The 17,579-nt window shown below is 37.3% G+C and overlaps 1 protein-coding gene across 1 annotated transcript; it reads left to right on the top strand.

Moving 5' to 3' along the window:
• Positions 1-7,942: 7,942 nt before the first annotated feature.
• Positions 7,943-11,912, top strand: LOC102955840 (olfactory receptor 1440-like). The gene is made up of 2 exons (XM_007092679.2): positions 7,943-7,960; positions 10,955-11,912. The coding sequence occupies exon 2, from the start codon at positions 10,968-10,970 to the stop codon at positions 11,910-11,912; it is 945 nt and encodes a 314-aa protein (XP_007092741.2). The 5' UTR covers positions 7,943-7,960; positions 10,955-10,967.
• Positions 11,913-17,579: the final 5,667 nt, after the last annotated feature.

The following is a 17,579-nucleotide window of genomic DNA, read 5'->3' as shown; positions in this document are numbered from 1 at the left end:
TGCTTCCCCAAAGCCATTGGCTGGGAAAATGAGAGGGGCTGATTTTCATGAGTTTTTGCAAAAACTCAAACACTGGAGTTTTAGAGGTGGAGTTCATGGCTGGGTTAGAGCCCTGAAGGTACTGCCTTACTCCTGGGGAGAAGGCATTCAAGCAGCCTGGGGTAGACTGTGCAATCTGAGGATGACCTGTGGTGCATGGGGAGAGACAGTTTGCTCTTCCTGTAGTGCATCTGTGAGAGGTGGCATTCACAGAGATGCCACTCCAGGGACCAAAGAGCTAGGGAGCACCATAGGGAAGCATAGCCACAGAGACACCTGCTGGTGGTGGCTAACCCAGACGCTGGTTCTTTAGAGTACTTTGCTCTAAATCCCATGCCTCTGCTCTGGCACGACTGCCCTTCTGGGTCAAATCTACATCAGTCCCAGCATGGCAAGACACTCCCCCAGAAGACCTGCCACACCAGGTCCCTAAAATTTGGAGTTTTAAAAGTCAGGAGGCTTGTCTGGGATAGAGCCCAAAGTGCACTGCACTGCTCCAGGCAGGCAAGCAACATGAATACAGCATGAAAACAGCCATCTAAAAACTGCCCGGGATGCACGAGGGGAAATTATTCGCTTTTCTGGCAGTGCCTCCCCGAGAGCAGCAAGCATAGAGATCCCTCTCCAGGGACAAAGGAGCTGGCTGGCACCATTTCCTTCCCCCATCATCATAAACCAGCTTGCATAAACAGCACAGTGCCAACACTGGCTGCCTAACCTGCTTACACCAACTCCCACTCCCCTGTGCTCTTTTGGTGCTGCTTTTCTTGGGCAAGTGTGCCTAAGTCCAAGTGCAGTGGAACCTTTCCTCAGAAAACCAGCACAAATCCCCACCTGCACCATGTCTACCAACCAGAGAGTTCTGCAAGGCTTCAGCTCTAGTGGAAGTAGCATCAGGTCTCATTTAACAAGCAGACTAGAGCACACCTGGTTAAAACTCACCACACTGTGGCCAAGGTCTAAACACTGCCCACTGCAGGCAAGGAGAGTCTCTTCAGACAACTGGCCTGAAGGATAGGGCAGCCAAAACTCAGCCAAAAACGCAGCACATACTAGAGACATTTCTTGAAGTGCCAGTCCCTGAACACTATACGACTTCTTCATAAAGCCATTACTATTAGGAACAGGAAGCATAACAGGCTTTTCCAAGACTTAGAAAAAATGCCAAGATAGAGGAATTCATCCCAAAAGAAAGACCAAGAAAAGGTTGTGGTCAGAGATCTAATTGAAACAGGTATAAATAATTAATATGCCTGATGGAGAATTTAAAGCAATAATCATAAGGATACTCACTGGGCTTGAGAAAAGCATGGAATACATCAGAGAAATCCTTACAGCAGAGATAAAAGAGTGAAAAAAATCAAATGAAAATGTAGTAACAGATTTGAAACAGACCAGATGTAATGACCACAAGAATGGAAGACAGAGAAACAATTAAATGTTATAGAAGATAGAGTAATTGAAAATAATGAAGCTGAGTAAAAGAGAGAAAGAATTATGGATCACAGGTATAGACCTAGGGACTCCATGAAATGTAATAACATTTGTATCATAGGAGTCCTAGAAGGAGAAGAGAGAGAAAAGGAGGCAGAAGGTTTATTTGAGGAAATAATAGCTGAAATCTTCCCTAATCTTGGGAAGGAAACAGACTTCCAAATCCAGGAGGCATAGAGAACTTACATCAAAATCAACAAAAGCAGGCCAACACTAAGACATATTGTAATTACACTTGCAAAATAAAGCCACAAAGAAAAAATTCTTAAAAGCAGCAATACAAAAAAAGTCCCTAACTTACAAGGGGAGACACAACTATATGGATAACTCCTTTTGGCAAAGCAGGAAAGAATATCCAATGGAAAAAGAGTCTCCTCAACAAATGGTGTTGGAAAGCTGGACAACAACATGCAGAATAATGAAACTGGACCACTTTCTTACACCATGCACAAAAATAAATTCAAAACGGATGAAAGACCTAAATGTGAGACAGGAAACCATCAAAATCCTCGAGGAGAATACAGGCAGCAACCTCTTGAACATCAGTTGTAGCAACTTCTTACTAGATATGTCTCCTGAGGAAAGGGAAACAAAGGCAAAAATAAACTATTGTGACTTTATCAGAATAAAAAGCTTCTGCACAGTGAAGGAATCAACAAAACTAAAAGGCAACCTTTGGAATAGGAGAAGATATTTTCAAATGACACATGTGATAAAGGGTTAGTATCCCATTATCAGATGTTAGTATCCAAAATTTATAAAGAACTTATCAAACTCAACACCCAAAAAAACAAATAATCCAGTTAAAAAATGGACAGAAGACATGAACAGATATTTTTCCAAAGAAGACATCCAAATGACTAACAGACACATGAAAAGATGCTCAACCTTACTCATCATCAGGGAAATACAAATCAAAACTACACTGGGATATCACCTCACATCAGTCAGAATGCCTAAAATTAATAACACAGGAAACAACAGGTGTTGGTAAGGACGTGGAGAAAGAGGAACCCTGTTGCACTGTTGGGAATGCAAACTGATGCAGCCACTCTGGAGAACAGTATGGAATTTCCTCAAAAAATTAAAAATAGAACTACCCTACAACCCAGCAATTACACTATTAGGTATTTACCCAAAGGATACAAAAATACTAATTTGAATGGATACATGCATCCTGGTACATTATCAACAATAGCCAAATTATGGAAAGAGCCCAAAGGTCTATGGAATAATGAATGGATAAAGAAGATATGGTTTGTATATGCAATGGGATATTACCCAGGCATCAAAAAGAATGAAATCTTGCCATTTGCAATGACATGGATGGAGCTAGAGTGTATCATACTAAGTGAAATAACTCAGTCAGAGAAAGACAAATACCATATGATGTCACTAAGATATGGAATTTTGGAAGCACAACAGATGAACATACGGAAAGGGGGGAAAAAAAGAGAGGCAAACCAAGAAACAGACTCTTAACTATAGAGAACAAACTGAGGGTTGATGGAGGGAGGTGGATGGGGAATGGGTTGAAAAGGTGATGGGTGTTATGGAGGTCACTTGTGATGACCTCCATACATACAACTGTGTGTTGTATGTAAAGGATGTATGACCTCCATACGTACATACATACAAAAAATGTATGACCTCCATACATACAACACTGGGTGTTGTATGTAAAGGATAAATCGCTAAATTCTGCATATCTGAAACTAATATTACTAGTATGTTAACTAACTGGAATTTAAATTAAAACTTGGAGAAAAGAAAAAAATAAGTTTTGGAGACTTACACAACTAGAGGAGAAAACTGATTTCTATCTCTAACCAGTAAAGATAAAAATTAGAAGGACCCAGAAAAAAAGAGGGGGCAATAAAGCCCAGCCTTGCATTAAGGACCATATCAAGGATGTGGTTATCACCCCCCATTGTCTTAAAGTCTAAGTGGTTGAAGGTTATGCTCAGTAAATCTTTTTAATTTGACAAAATGGTCCATGTAAAAGAAATTTAGGGACTTAGAGTGTGATTCTCACACAGAAGCCTGATACGACTAAGATATTTTATATTTATGATATATATGAAATAGAGAGAGAGATAAAGACAGAGATATCTGGAAAAGAATTGTGAATATGGCTATTGATCTGGGGAGCTGACCTAAGTAAGAAAATAAGTCAAATATTAGTCTGGACTAGCATAAAGTTGGCTCTTTGAGACTTAAAAGAATTTTTGGGCCATCAATTTTCAGTGTCCAGGAAGCAATCTGAGATAGCTGATCAGACACTCCCAAGGAAGAGACATTCTTCAATTTACTGTTCAAATGTGGCCAAAGAGGAGAAATATCAAAGTAAGGACTTTACAGAAAGTGAAATTAAGTGTCATGGAAAATAATGGACTAGGAAGAATGAATGTAGTAGTCCCTAGTCATGGAATAGTGCACTCCCACTCTGAGGGTTCTTCATAAGATCGGCTTAGTAGAATAGGGATTGCTATAGTCTGGTGAGTGTTATATGTCTCTTCCTCCTTAACTTTCAAAAGAAGTGTGTGTATTGCCATTTCTTGATCCACATTTCACCATTGCATATCTGGTATTCAGATTAACAGATTAAGTTTACAGATTAACTTGTTTAGTTCACATGTTTCTAAACCAAGAACCATACAGACATTATTAAGAGACTTCTAGGAATCCCTCAAAGATCCATTCCTGACCAGAGAAGATACTAAGACAAATACAACTGATTAGCATCTAGAGTATATAACAGACTCCTATAAATAAAAAAGACAAATGTCTGAGTTAATATGGGCTAAGTAAGTCAATAGAAATTTCATAAGGAAGTACAAATGGTCTTGAAACATGTTAAAGGATTTAAATCTCATTAATTATAGAGCAATATAATTTCACACCTACCATTTAACTAAAAACTAACAAGTAGGACAAAGTCAAGTGTTGACAAGAATGTGTAGTAATAGAGTGGAAAGCAGACTGTTACTGCCCAAGAAAGTGTCCCTAAAGGACAGTGGTGAAGGGAAATCCTCCTAGTGGTCACAGTCCCAAGAAGCACACCTGGTTGTCCAATTTACATTGAGGGAAAAAGCTCCTGGGTTAAAGATACACATGGGCTCTTCAGCAGTGTCAGATAGCTTGGACTGGTTGGTCAGGAGCCTGGAAAGAGCAATATTGGAAGACCAGGGACAAGAACATCCAGGGAAGAAGTATATGGATGAACCTATGGGCATGAAACACACAGATCTTTTTGTCACGTTAATACTCACCAGAAAGCATCCATTCCAGTGGGAGTTTTCATACTTAGATGGACAGATTGACAAAGACCAGATGTCACCCAGCCTCTCTCTTTGTATATTACAGTTCATGGCCATCATGAACAGCGAGTGGCCATGGTGGAATGGTTGAAGGCACTGCTCAAGTTCTTTCTCATAAAGGCCAAATTACTGACACAACTGAATGTCCAATGTGCTAGAAAATAAGTGAAGCCAGAGCCATCAATAGTACTCAAGAACACCAGCCAACCACTTGGTGGTAGGTATATAATAGTGAACTCTACCACCTTGGAAGGAAGAGGGATTTATGCCTACTTAAATTGACACATTCTATAGCTAAAGGCCTGCCTTCCATGCATGCACTATCTCTGCCAGTACCACCATCTAAGGCTTGCTGAACACCCAGTCTATCCCATATGACATTACCTCAGTTAAAACGATACACTTTATGGCAAAGAAGGTGAACTAATGGGAGTATGATCATGAGATTTATTGATATTTTATTGTATGTCTTTATGCAGAAATATATGGTTTAATAGCTGAATTAAGGTGTCAGCTAGAAATTCCTGATAGGTAAGGCACTATCTTCTAGGAAGCTGTATGTGAACTAAGTAAACAAGTAATATATAGTGCTTTTCCCAAGTACCTTAAGTATATGGCTCCAGGAACCAAAGAATGGAATAAGATTTTCACCCCTTCGCTGTGATTCCAAGTGACCCACTTTTACAATTTGTGCTTTTGTTTCCCCATAAACTTAAGTTCTACCAAGTTAGAGGCTCTAGATCCCAGGTAGAATCAGTCTGTCAGGGGACACAGAAGGACTCCAATGAATTTGAGACTTTCACCTGATGCTAATAGACCATCAGGCAAAGAAAGGACTTACTGTATGGTGGGGATAATTGATCTGATTATCTTGAGGAGTTAGGGTTGCTGCTACACAGTCAGCTAGAAGGAGTGTGTCTGGAGCCCAGAGAATTCACCGGGGCATCTTTTGATGCCCAGGAGAACAGTTAATGGGCAATTGCAGCAACCAAGAACTATTAAGAGCAAAGAAACTAAGCACTCGGATTCTTCAGGGATATAGTTGTGGGTTAATTCTCTGAACAGGAAGCCTAGACCATCTGAAATAATGGCTGAGAGTGAGGGAAGTCTGAAATTAGTAGTGGAGAGAGAAGATTAATCTGCTGGGACCTCAGAACTAGCTACTTGTCAAGGAAGAAACTTGCTTCACTAGCCCTATTGACTGTACCTCTCCTCTTGGGAGGAACTGATGGCATTTTGTTCTCACAAAATTGGAGCCTCTATATTGTAGTATTGGAGGTACAATGGGAGGGCATGAACAAATCTGAGTGGTGCAAAGGGTTATGTATATCAGATACATCTTATCCAACCGTTAGGATCCTCTTAACCTCACCTGTTTCTGGGCTTTTTGTTCTTGTTGTTATAGCCTGTTATTGACATTACTAGCAGTCTGGAAGACCTCACACCCATTTCACTTGGGTGTAAACCAACAGTCTCTTGCCTCATGTTCACTCCCTATTCCACACAAAATATTAACTGTATCTTTGATTTAGGTGAGAAAAAAAACCCTGATTTTTTTCTTTTTCTGTTTTCTTCTGAAATATTTGAACAGGTATGTACACATTCTTTAACAAGAGCTATCTCATCACATTGCAGTGGACAATGTTAGAGTAAGAAGAGAGAACAATCATTTACATGAAAGATGCACAAGTTTAAAACTAGAAGTTAATTTAAATAATCATCAGATTATTTAACAAAGTTCTGTGAAATTTACTTGCGGGAGAGGGAAATGGAGGGAAAGGCTTTTAAAAATCCACTAAGGTGGCGTGTAACAACGAGGATGCATCTGTGGGCCATGTAACCATTTCTCATGGCTTCCCATAGGTGCTCAGAGTGGGACGCCAGGCAAAGCCCTGCACTTATGACATGACACAGGATGAAGATATGTGCTTTCTAAATGTGGATATTGAAAACAAGTGTCCAGTATTACCTACGGGATGGTCTTGCTAAAACTATCATAACTGAACCATAACTGTCAGCACAGAGCCTGATGCAGGTTTCAAACTCATGAAACCGTGAGATCATGACCTGAGCCGAGATTAAGAGTTGGCTGCTTAACCGACTGAGCCACCCAGGTGCCCCTCTCATTTTTAAAAATGGATGTAAATTTGCTTGCACTCTTGAATGACACGTTGGTTTGGCACCAGATTTGGGGCATCCCACTTTCTCTGCCCCCAAACTTTAATTGTTTTAAACATTTAAAAACATGACTTTTAATGTTTTAACATTTAAAACATTAAACATTTAAATATTTAAATGTTTAAACATTTAAAACCATGACTTTCTCTCTTCTGCTGTTGAATATTATATGAAGAAATGTAAAGATGGGTTGGTATTTTCCCCTGAGGTAACTTGTTATTTTTCTGATTGCTCAGAAGATATTTTTTTTTAACTTTTGAAGCTTTTATTTTATTTTTTTTTTAAAGTGAGCTCTACTTAATGTGGGGCTCAAACTCACAACCCCAAGATTGAGAGTCACATGCTCCACCCACTGAGTCAGCCAGGTGCCTCTGATTTTTTTTTTAAATCAGTGTGTGACCTTTGTTTTGACAAGTTGCATTCATTAGATTTGTGGCATTAACTCTTCATTACAGAATATACTACCGAATTTTTTTTTCAGTAACATTCCTTTCCTTTATTTTGGTTTGCTTTCTTTAGGGACAAGAGCACTCTTTCTTTAAAGGACAAGCTTTCTTTAGGGACAAGGTGTTACAGTCTCATTAATCCTTTCAACTCTTTCAATCTTTTACTTCCCTTTTAAAAAGCCTATTCCTTCTGTCTTTGACTTTGTTTTCAGCAGTATATTGTCTCTTTTTTTTTTTTTTTTTTTTTTGCTGCCTCCAACTTGAACTTAATCTCTGTGATAGTGATTTTTTTCATTAAATTGATTTTCAACATTATTTTTATATGTTGATTTTGCTAAACTCTCATTACTTCCAATGAGTTACCTGTACAGTCTTTTTTATTTTCTACATAGACATTCAGATCATGTGGGAATAATGCTTAATTCTCATATTTCTATTTAGTTTCTTTTGGATTTTCTACAAAAGTAACCAGATCCCATGGAGGTAAGAAAAATATAATTTCTTTCTTATCCTCAAAAGGTGAAATTGTCATAGCTGTTGCTAGCAATGTAAAATGGTACAATCAAGTGAACTATATGGTATGTGAATTATATCTCAATAAACTTTTAAAAATTATGCACTGGGAAAGCAATTTGACAATTTCTTTTGAAGTTAAATGCACAGTTACCATATAATCCACCAACTCAACTGCAAAGTACTTACCCCCCCACCAAATGAAAGCATATGTCTACACCATGATTTGCTCACAAAAATTCATAAAAGATTTCTTTATAATAGCTACAAATTAGAAACAATTCAAATATCCATCAACAGGTGAATGAATACATTGTGGTATATATGTATAATGAAATATTACTCAGCCATTAAAAGAAACAAATTATTGATGAGGAGCACAATTACATGGGTGAATTTCAGAAAGATTTTGTTGAACAAATGAAACCCAACATAAAAGAGTACATACAATTTGATTTCATTTTGAAAATCTAGTGAAGTTCCCCTAATACAGAGTGACAGAAAGCAGATTGGTGGTTACCTAAGACAAGGGGTTAGGAGAGAGGAATTATATTTTAAAAAGGCAGAAAAGAATATTTTGGAAGGAAGAAAATGTCCTATGTCTTGATTGTGGTGGTGGCAAATGGGTGAGCAAATTTGTCGACCTTATAAAATTGATATATTTTATTGTTTGTAAATTATACTTCTCTAAAGTTGACCTTTTATTTTTATTTATTTTTGAGAGAGAGAGAGAGAGAGAGAGCAAGGGAGGAGCAGAGAGACAGGGAGAGAGAGAATCCCAAGCAGGCTGTATGCTGTCAGCACAGAGCCTGATGCAGGGCTCGATCTCATGAATTGTGAGATCATGACCTGAGCCAAAATCAAGAGTCAGATACTTAACCAGCTGAGCCACCCAGGGGCCCAAAGTTGACTTTTGAAATTGATTGTTTTTGTGCCCTTGTTACACTAGCTAGAATCTTTAAGGCAAAGATTAATATGTGACGGTGAGCTTTATTTCCTTGCTTTGACCCTTATGATAATTCTTTCATTATTTTACCATTAAAAATTTAATTTACTGAGTTTGGTTGTAAGATATCCTTGACAAGTTTAAATTACTTTCCTTATTTGCTGATTTTTTAAAATCATGAATGAATTTTTTTAGTTATATCCATTTAGATGATTATATTGCTTTCTTCTTTAATCTCTTACTGTGGTAAATTACTCTAAATGATTTTCTAATATTAAGGCAACGTGCTTTTCTGAAATAACTGTCTGAAATAACTTTTCTGAAATAACACAACTTGTTCATGCTGTATTATTTTTATGTATCGTTGGATTCAATTTGTCAAAATTCTGTTCAAGATGTTTCTAATCTATGTACATAGTTAATATGGCTATAATATTCCATTTTTATTCCATTATTGTCAGCTTTTGGTATAAAGTTATGATAGTCCCACAAAATGACTTGGAAACTGATCTAAGTATCTATACATTAGATTTTGTGTATAGTTGGAATTACTATTTTCCTTTGTTTTTGGTAAAACTTGCTGATTAAACCATTTGGGCCTGGAGTTTTCTTCATGGGAAGACCCTTACTATTGACACTATTTTTTAAAACACTATTTTTTAGTGTTTATTAAATATTCATATTTCCTATTCCTTTTTGAGTCACTTTTGGCAAGTTACACTTTCCTAAAAATTTGTATATTCTAAGTTTTAAAAATTTATTGACATGGAAGTTTTTAGAGTGTCCTTTGTGACAACTGCAGGAGCTAGAGTTATATCCCCCTTTTCATTCCTTAAAAATTAAAAAAAAAATGTTTTGCTTGATATCACCAGATATGTCACAAATCAACTCTTGATTTTCTTGTAGTACTTTAAAATTCTTTATTTAATATTTTTAAAATTTTGTTCCTTCCTAACTAAGAATTGTGGTCAGGTCATTTGTTTTCAGTCTTTTCTATCTAAGTCCATCTTTAAATACACAAGATTTAACTTACTGCAAAAAAGGAAATGATATTATGTGACATGATAGAAGTGTCAGTTAAAGCTATGACGATAATCATATTGTAATATATAAATGTATCAAATCAACACACTGTACACCTTAAACTCACACAATATTATATGCCAATTATATTTCAATTAAAACATCCACAAGATTTGGTAAATAGTATTTTTCATTATATTTAAGTTACAGATGCTTTCTAATTTCTATTATAATTTATTATTTTACTTTTAAATAGTTTAAAAATATGTGATTAGTTTCAAATTATGATGTTTCTTTAATTACCAGTTTGTTACTGATTTCTAACTTAATTCCACTGTAGGCAGAGAATGTTATATGTATTGCCAACCTTTTAAACTTTAAAAGTTTTTCACAAACCAAAGGATTGCTTCAAAACTACATTACAAAGATAATAGCTAATGACACAACTTCATTCAATACTTACTATATGCATGATAGGCACTGTACATAACTGAACTAATTTAATTTCAACTGAACCTTATGAGATAGGTTCTATTATCTCTGTCTTACAGATTAAGTAACTCAGGTAGAAAGATAACAGACAACCTATTCAGAGTCATAAAACCCACAGACAGCAGAGCCACATTCCAAAGACACCTATGTGACATCTAAGGCCATGCTTTTAGTCACTAAACTATACCTAGGAGTTATAGCCCCTTCAATAATATCCTAAAATTTCTAAAGCATCTTTTAAGAATGTTATTACACTTTCCTTTGTCCTTGTAAGAGCCTGGTTGGCTAACAGTGAAAAGTGTAATTGTCCTCTTTTACATGTGGGAAAATTGATACACAGGACCATTGTAGCTATTTAGGGGCAAAGTTAACCAGGGTTATTTTTTCTAAAATGGCTCCATATTTCTCTTGGCTTTGTGTTTAGTGTGAGTAGAAGGTGTTAATAGAAATTGGGATAACAACTGAATTAAAGACTTATTCTCTTCTTTGTCTACTTATCCTAGGAATACTAATGTAATGGCTGGGGGAAGGAACAGTACAATAGTTACAAAGTTCATTCTCTTGGGATTCTCTGAATTTCCAAAGCTCGCCAGTGTTCTTTTTTCAATATTCCTAGCGATCTACCTCATGACTGTGTCCTGGAACCTAGGCCTCATCACTCTCATCAGGGTGGACTCACATCTGCACACACCTATGTACTTTTTCCTCAGTAACCTGTCCTTGCTGGACATCTGCTACGTTTCCACTATAGCGCCCAAGATGCTCTCAGATTTCTTCAAGAAGCAGAAATACATCTCCTTTGCGGGGTGCACTATACAGTACTTCTTCTTCTCTAGCCTGGGTCTGACTGAGTGCTGTCTCCTGGCCGCCATGGCTTATGACCGATATGCTGCCATTTGTAATCCTCTGCTCTACACCGCCATCATGTTGCCCACCCTCTGTGTGCAGATGGTGGGAGGATCTTGTGTAATTGGATTCTGTGGCTCATTTGTCCAACTGTGTGCTTTACTTCAGCTTCATTTCTGTGGGCCAAATGTCATCAACCATTTCTTTTGTGATCTTCCCCAGTTGCTGATCCTATCCTGCTCTGACACCTTTTTCTTTCAAATCATGACCTCTGTGCTCACAGTGATCTTTGGGCTCACATCTGTCTTGGTTATCATGATATCCTACGGTTATATTGTTGCCACCATTCTGAAGATCACCTCAGCTGAAGGCAGGTCCAAGGCCTTCAACACCTGTGCTTCTCACCTGACAGCTGTGGCTCTCTTCTTTGGCTCAGGTATCTTTGTTTATATGTATCCTAACTCTGGTGATTCCCTGAGCCAAAACAAGTTGGCATCAGTTTTATACACTGTTCTAATCCCCATGCTAAATCCATTGATCTATAGCTTGAGGAACAAGGAAATCAAAGATGCCCTAAACAGAAGGAAGAAGAGAATCTTTTTCTGTTGTTACTAATTATGGAATTTATTTCAAATGTACAGTATAGGAAAAACTGGTGACTAAAACATTGAACCACAACTGTCCTAACTGTGGGATGAATTACAGTTGCTTCACTCTCCCAGTATAAATCCGTGACTGGCACAAGGACTAGAAAATGCATGAAAAGTAACTGGAAGCTCAACATCTCCATCCTTCATCAGTTATGAACCAATACATCGAAAGGCCAAACAATTCACAACTGTTTTTGTAGCTAGTTGTGGTGGTATGACCCTTCACCTTCAATATTCCATCTCTACCTAGTGTTCTACCTCAAGAACCAGAGATGCCAGTACTGATCAAGGCTGCCAGGAGACCAGCATGTGTCTTTATGGCAACTCATTTTAGGTAAGGCAGAGATTACTATTAGTGTTGAGAGATCTCTTTAAAATGAATTTCCTAAGTAATTAGGTTGGTTCTCAGATTTAACCTATTTTTTCATTTCTGGAAATAATGGATGAATTTCTTCATTTATGGATTTGTCCAACGCAAGAGTAACTATACCAGATCAGATTTGTTAACTTCAAACAAAAAGAAATTTATTGTAATACGAATGATGAACATGTCTGCCCTAGTTAAGGTTTGGTCGACTAGTTGGCTCATTAGCAATCCCTAGGAAATTCCTTGTCTGTTATTGCTATAGAGTCATCCATCTTCACTGTGAAACCAGAAAACGGAATGAGAAACTGGCACTCTGCTGAGAAAGTGATCTAGTGCCTGGTTTTGGCATCAACAACAATGTCCTCATGTTACTTTTTTTTTTTTTTTTTTGTATTTTAAGTAGAACAAGTCTCCATTAGGAAGTTGTTTTTCCAATAATTAACAGGTGGGAAGTGGTTGGTGAAATTAGATATAAGAAGCTGAACTTATGGTACCCTTTCTGGTACATTTTGTACATAAGATGTACATCTGGTACATCTTATGTACCTTTCTGGTACATAAGAAAGTCTAGATTTAGCTGTTTCCCTTGTACCCTTGGTTGGATTGCTACAAGGCGTAGTGCAGTCCTGGAGAACTGAGGCTGGGAGAGAAAGCACACTCCTGTTTTTTATCCTTAGATTCTGCTTTCCACAATCTTAGGCCATAGCCAGGAGAAATGCCTCAATATATAAAATTAAAAATCTCAATTATGAAGAACATAGTCCTCAGAAAAGAGTGATATGGGTCTTAATGCAAAAGAGCCTATTTCCAAGAAGACCAGTCTCCTTTTTATTCTGATCCTTAAATCACCTGTAACATCTAGATGTATATGACACATACCCTTGTGCAGGTGTGTCTCATGAGCAACAGAGGACCAGAGATTAATTAATCATACAGAGGCTCTGTGATTAGACAGACTTCTGGATCGTACTGTGTGTTTCTCTTTCTGTAACTACATGTGATTAACATTTTTGTCTTGATATTTTAAAGAAACAAGTGTACTTTATGTGCTGTTGTGTGAGGGAAGACATCTGCATCCATTAATTCTATCATGACATATCCCCTGGGTTTCTGGGTTGCCACGGGAATTTAGCCCCATGACTAAGAATGGACATACTCCCAGATAGGCAGTAGAAAATCCTGCGTTCTAAGAAGTGACATTTTCCTTGCTATGTTAGCAGAAGAGGAGGGGGTTTGATAGCTGCTAGGACTCTGGGCATAGGCTAAAAGCTAATTCAGCACAGATTGCTGACTGGTTGTTTTGTTGATCACTGTGTATCTCAATTATTTCATAATTTAAAATTGCAAATAATATTTATTTTATACTAACATGCCTGTGTCTCATTTTTCCTAAGTGCTCTACTGCTTTATTTTTGGTGAATGAAGGTAGTTTTCTGAAAGGGAAGTTAAAAGTGGGATTTGAAAATGGTTCCTAAGCTTTCCAAGTTGAGACATATCCAGGGATGTGGCTCAGTGAGTAGCTACACTATTGCAAGCGCATCTTCAGGAAGGCTGACATTCATCTGACTTCAGAAGTCAGCAACCCTGTTTTCATTTAAGGGGGAGACCACAATGAGCTCTGTAAGTCCAAGAATTTAAAAAATGGTTGAGGCAGTGAACAGCAAAGTGGATGTTTCAAAAAACTAAGCATCGAATTGAAGAACTTCCCTGAGATCTTTCCTAAGAATTCAGATAAAAAGGGGGCACCTGGGTGGTTCAGTTGGTTAAGTCTCTGACTTTGGCTCAGGTCTTGATCTCATGGTTCATGAGTGTGACCCTACGTCAGGCCCTGTGTGCTGACAGTTCACAGCCTTGAGGCTGCTTCAGATTCTGTGTCTCCCTCTCTTTCTGCCCCTCCCCACCCAAAAATAAATAAAAAATTTTAAAATGTTTTTAAAAATGAAAAAAAAAAACAGTTTTCAAGAATTCAGAGACAAAGTACAGAGATAAATATGAGAATAAAATGATGAGGCACGAAGGAGTGCTTTAGGAGACCAGTGTAATATAACAGGAGATTCAAAAGATAATCATTAAACAGGTGGAGACAAGATTGTTGAATTTTTAAGAAAAGAGAAATCCCTTGATCTGAGGAAAAAATACTGAAAACTTGCCTGTTTTAACCAAGGAATGTGTTTGTTAAAATTAATTCTGATCCAAATCCCAACAGGATTTGGTGGTGGGTGGGAAGTAGTGGAAAGAACTTTGTAAAATGGTACTAATGTTCCATTTGGAGAATAAAGGTTGACAATAATAAGAATATTTTGGAAAAAATACTTATAACTACTGGCTTGTCTCTAGGTTTTCAATTCATACAATAATTTAAACCATGTGAAAATGGTGCAAAGATTGAAAAACAGAAAAATGGGATAAAAATTTATTTTAGAGAAAGATCTAGTAACATGAAAATTAACATTTTTAATAAAAGCATCTATAAATCATTGATAAAAGTATTCAATTTATAATCTTATATTTAGTTAACTATTTTGGAATATAAAAATAAGTTTTTATTTGTTTCATGATACATAAACTATAGCTGCCATGTGGATGGAAGAATATGAATAAAACACATTTAAGCCACAAGTAAATAATAAAAAAAAAATGTGAACAAAATTGAGAAATATAGCTAAGAAAATATAAATAAATGTGATTTGTAAATAATAAAGAGTTTAACAAGCTTAAAATTAGTAGAGGAAACCACAAAGGAAAATAAGTTGGTACTCTAAAGACTTTATATTTCTTTTCAATCAATGACACAAAAAAATTCAAAGACAAGTAGCCATTTAAGGGAAAATAAAGCAACAAATAATGACCTACAAATGATTCACATTTTGATGGAAGCTACATCCATTGTCTGAAAAGTAGTGAGATTATTACAAATCCTGTGTGAGGATGAATTACAAAAGAGAAAGTGAGTCTAAACAAATGTATGAAAAATAGCTCAAACTCCAAGTAATTGGATAAATGCAGATTATAACAATGCAGTGTGTGACTTTTCACCTGTCAAATTCACAAGAGTGATTTAAAATATTTTCAAATAGTCAATGGGGTTTAATTATTCTAAAAGACCCACAGTCAAATATTCCATTTCTTAGGATGGGAGATCCCTACCAGTCAACATAAAGTGAATTATTCTTCCTTTCTTTGGGGACAAAGATGGGACACTGACAATGGTGATTATTAAATGAATTTTGCTGACACAATTGCACTCATTTTTCAGATGATCTAGGTCATATCTTGTAAGAAAATGACTGTGCAATGTTTAAGAAATCTCTGTCAAAAAAAAAATCCAGGATGGTAGAAATAGAGACACCTCCTTCCAACCTTTGAGAATATTTGCTTACCATCCAGGATAATAATGATAGTGTCTCTGTCTGGAGGAAAGAATGGGTTGGCTGCCAGCAGCCCTTTATAAGATTGGGGGCATCTTAGCATCAGTGTCCCCCAGCTGTTACACAGACCCATACCTTGTGCACATGATCTTCCTACATCTGCCTCCATGTTGCCCCCATGGGACTTGAGACAGTAGGGGAGTGTAATCATAATACTCATGCTGCCCCCTCTCTGAATCCTTTCACTGCTCACTCTCTTCTCACCAGCTAAAGCTGATGAAGTGTGAAGAGCCAACCTAGCAGCTGTCTCTACACTGCTGATTAAAAACTGTTTAACAGTTTGACACAGGATAAACACCAACCTATCAGAATGAAAAAATCACTAAACTACCAGTATGGCTATGTCAGTGTATACTAATGAAATACTAGCCCCTATGTAGTCTTTTAATCCTTACAATCCCATGACAGATGCATTATTTTTATATATTCATTTTCAACATGAAAAAAAAACTGGAGCAAAATGTTTAACTGTCCTAATGTTTAATATTTCATGAGTGGTACAGATAAGGTTAAAACTTGGAGAGTCTGACAAGAATTAACCATTTACTACAGTGGGAGTTTCATGTTTGAACTTTATTTTTAAGTAGGCTTCATACCCAGCACAGAGCCCAGTGTGGGGCTTGAATTCATGACCCTGAGATTAAGACCTGAGCTGAGATCAAGAGTCAGACCCTTAACCAACTGAGCCACCCACGTGCTCTGTGTTTGTGCTTTTCTACATGGTGGCAGGATGATATTTCTTTGCTTAAATCTTGAAAGTCTTTCCCCAAGCTGGAAAATCAGACATTAGTCACTCATGTTAGGGAGAAAGTTGCCATAGAACAAGGAATAAATGTTGAAAATTCTTATTTTTTTTTAATTCAAAGCTTTGGTTCAAGTGTTAGACCAAGAAGGTTTAGAAGGTGACAAACTTAATAATACCAAGTAAAGATCTTCCTCACTAATAAACAGAGGAAGCCAAGAGTTGGGTGTGAATCCAGAAAGTTTGGATGTGTTAGTTTGGAGTCTTGTGCCCTGCTCCCTGACCATTTTGGGTTAAGCTGAGGGTCCAGAAAGATAAAGAAGCTTTTTGAAGAATCCAAAGTAGATGACATTCACGGGTGCTCCTTGACTGGAACATGAGCAAACAACACAGGTCCTAGAGTTTGCCTATTTACCACATAAATACAAGGTGGTAGCCTAGAGTATGGAGAGCAGAAAAAAAAAAAAAAAGAAGAAGAAGAAGAAGCCCAGGATGAGAAAGATCTTGAGAAAGTCATCCTGAGTTTTCCACAGCTTCAGGGAAACATGGAGGAGGGTCATGAAGTTTCCCATACACCTAAAGAGGGGATGGGAGGGGTTGCTGGACCAAAAGAATCAGATGTTTAGAGGCAGGAAACTGCAGAATATGTGGATTAATGACCAGAAATCATTAAGACCACAAACATCTCCATCGGTGGCTGTGGATGGGGCCGTAACAGGCTAAATGCCAAGGGTGAAAGATATTGCCCAAGAACAATGTGGAGAAACTGCCTGTTGTGGGAATGCCAGACAATGCATATCTGAAAGCTGAAAGTCCTCTCTACCATAGCTTACAAAACTTCACAAGCTTTGGAGCTTAGAAATAATCCCAGGGAGCAAAGGAAAGCGAACATCTTAACTGATAGATTTATAGATATTCAGTAACTGGGGAGAAAATCCGGAGGTGAGTGACTTTACTTGAAAGTGTTTGCAAATAAAAGTGAAGGCATTAAGTTTCTGTCTTCAGATGGAATAGAGGCTCAAAATAGAAATTATATTAAAAGGCAATAAAGAAGATGCATTGTTGCACACTTCAGTTTGTGGCATGAAAATATCT

Source organism: Panthera tigris, chromosome D1 (assembly GCF_018350195.1).
Source record: "Panthera tigris isolate Pti1 chromosome D1, P.tigris_Pti1_mat1.1, whole genome shotgun sequence".
Lineage (NCBI taxonomy): Eukaryota > Metazoa > Chordata > Mammalia > Carnivora > Felidae > Panthera > Panthera tigris.
This window is presented reverse-complemented; position numbering and strand designations above follow the sequence as displayed.

What these genes read in the sequence shown, in the direction of transcription:
- LOC102955840 (XM_007092679.2), top strand. Translation starts at nt 10,968, where the DNA reads ATGGCTGGGGGAAGGAACAGTACAATAGTTACAAAGTTCATTCTCTTG.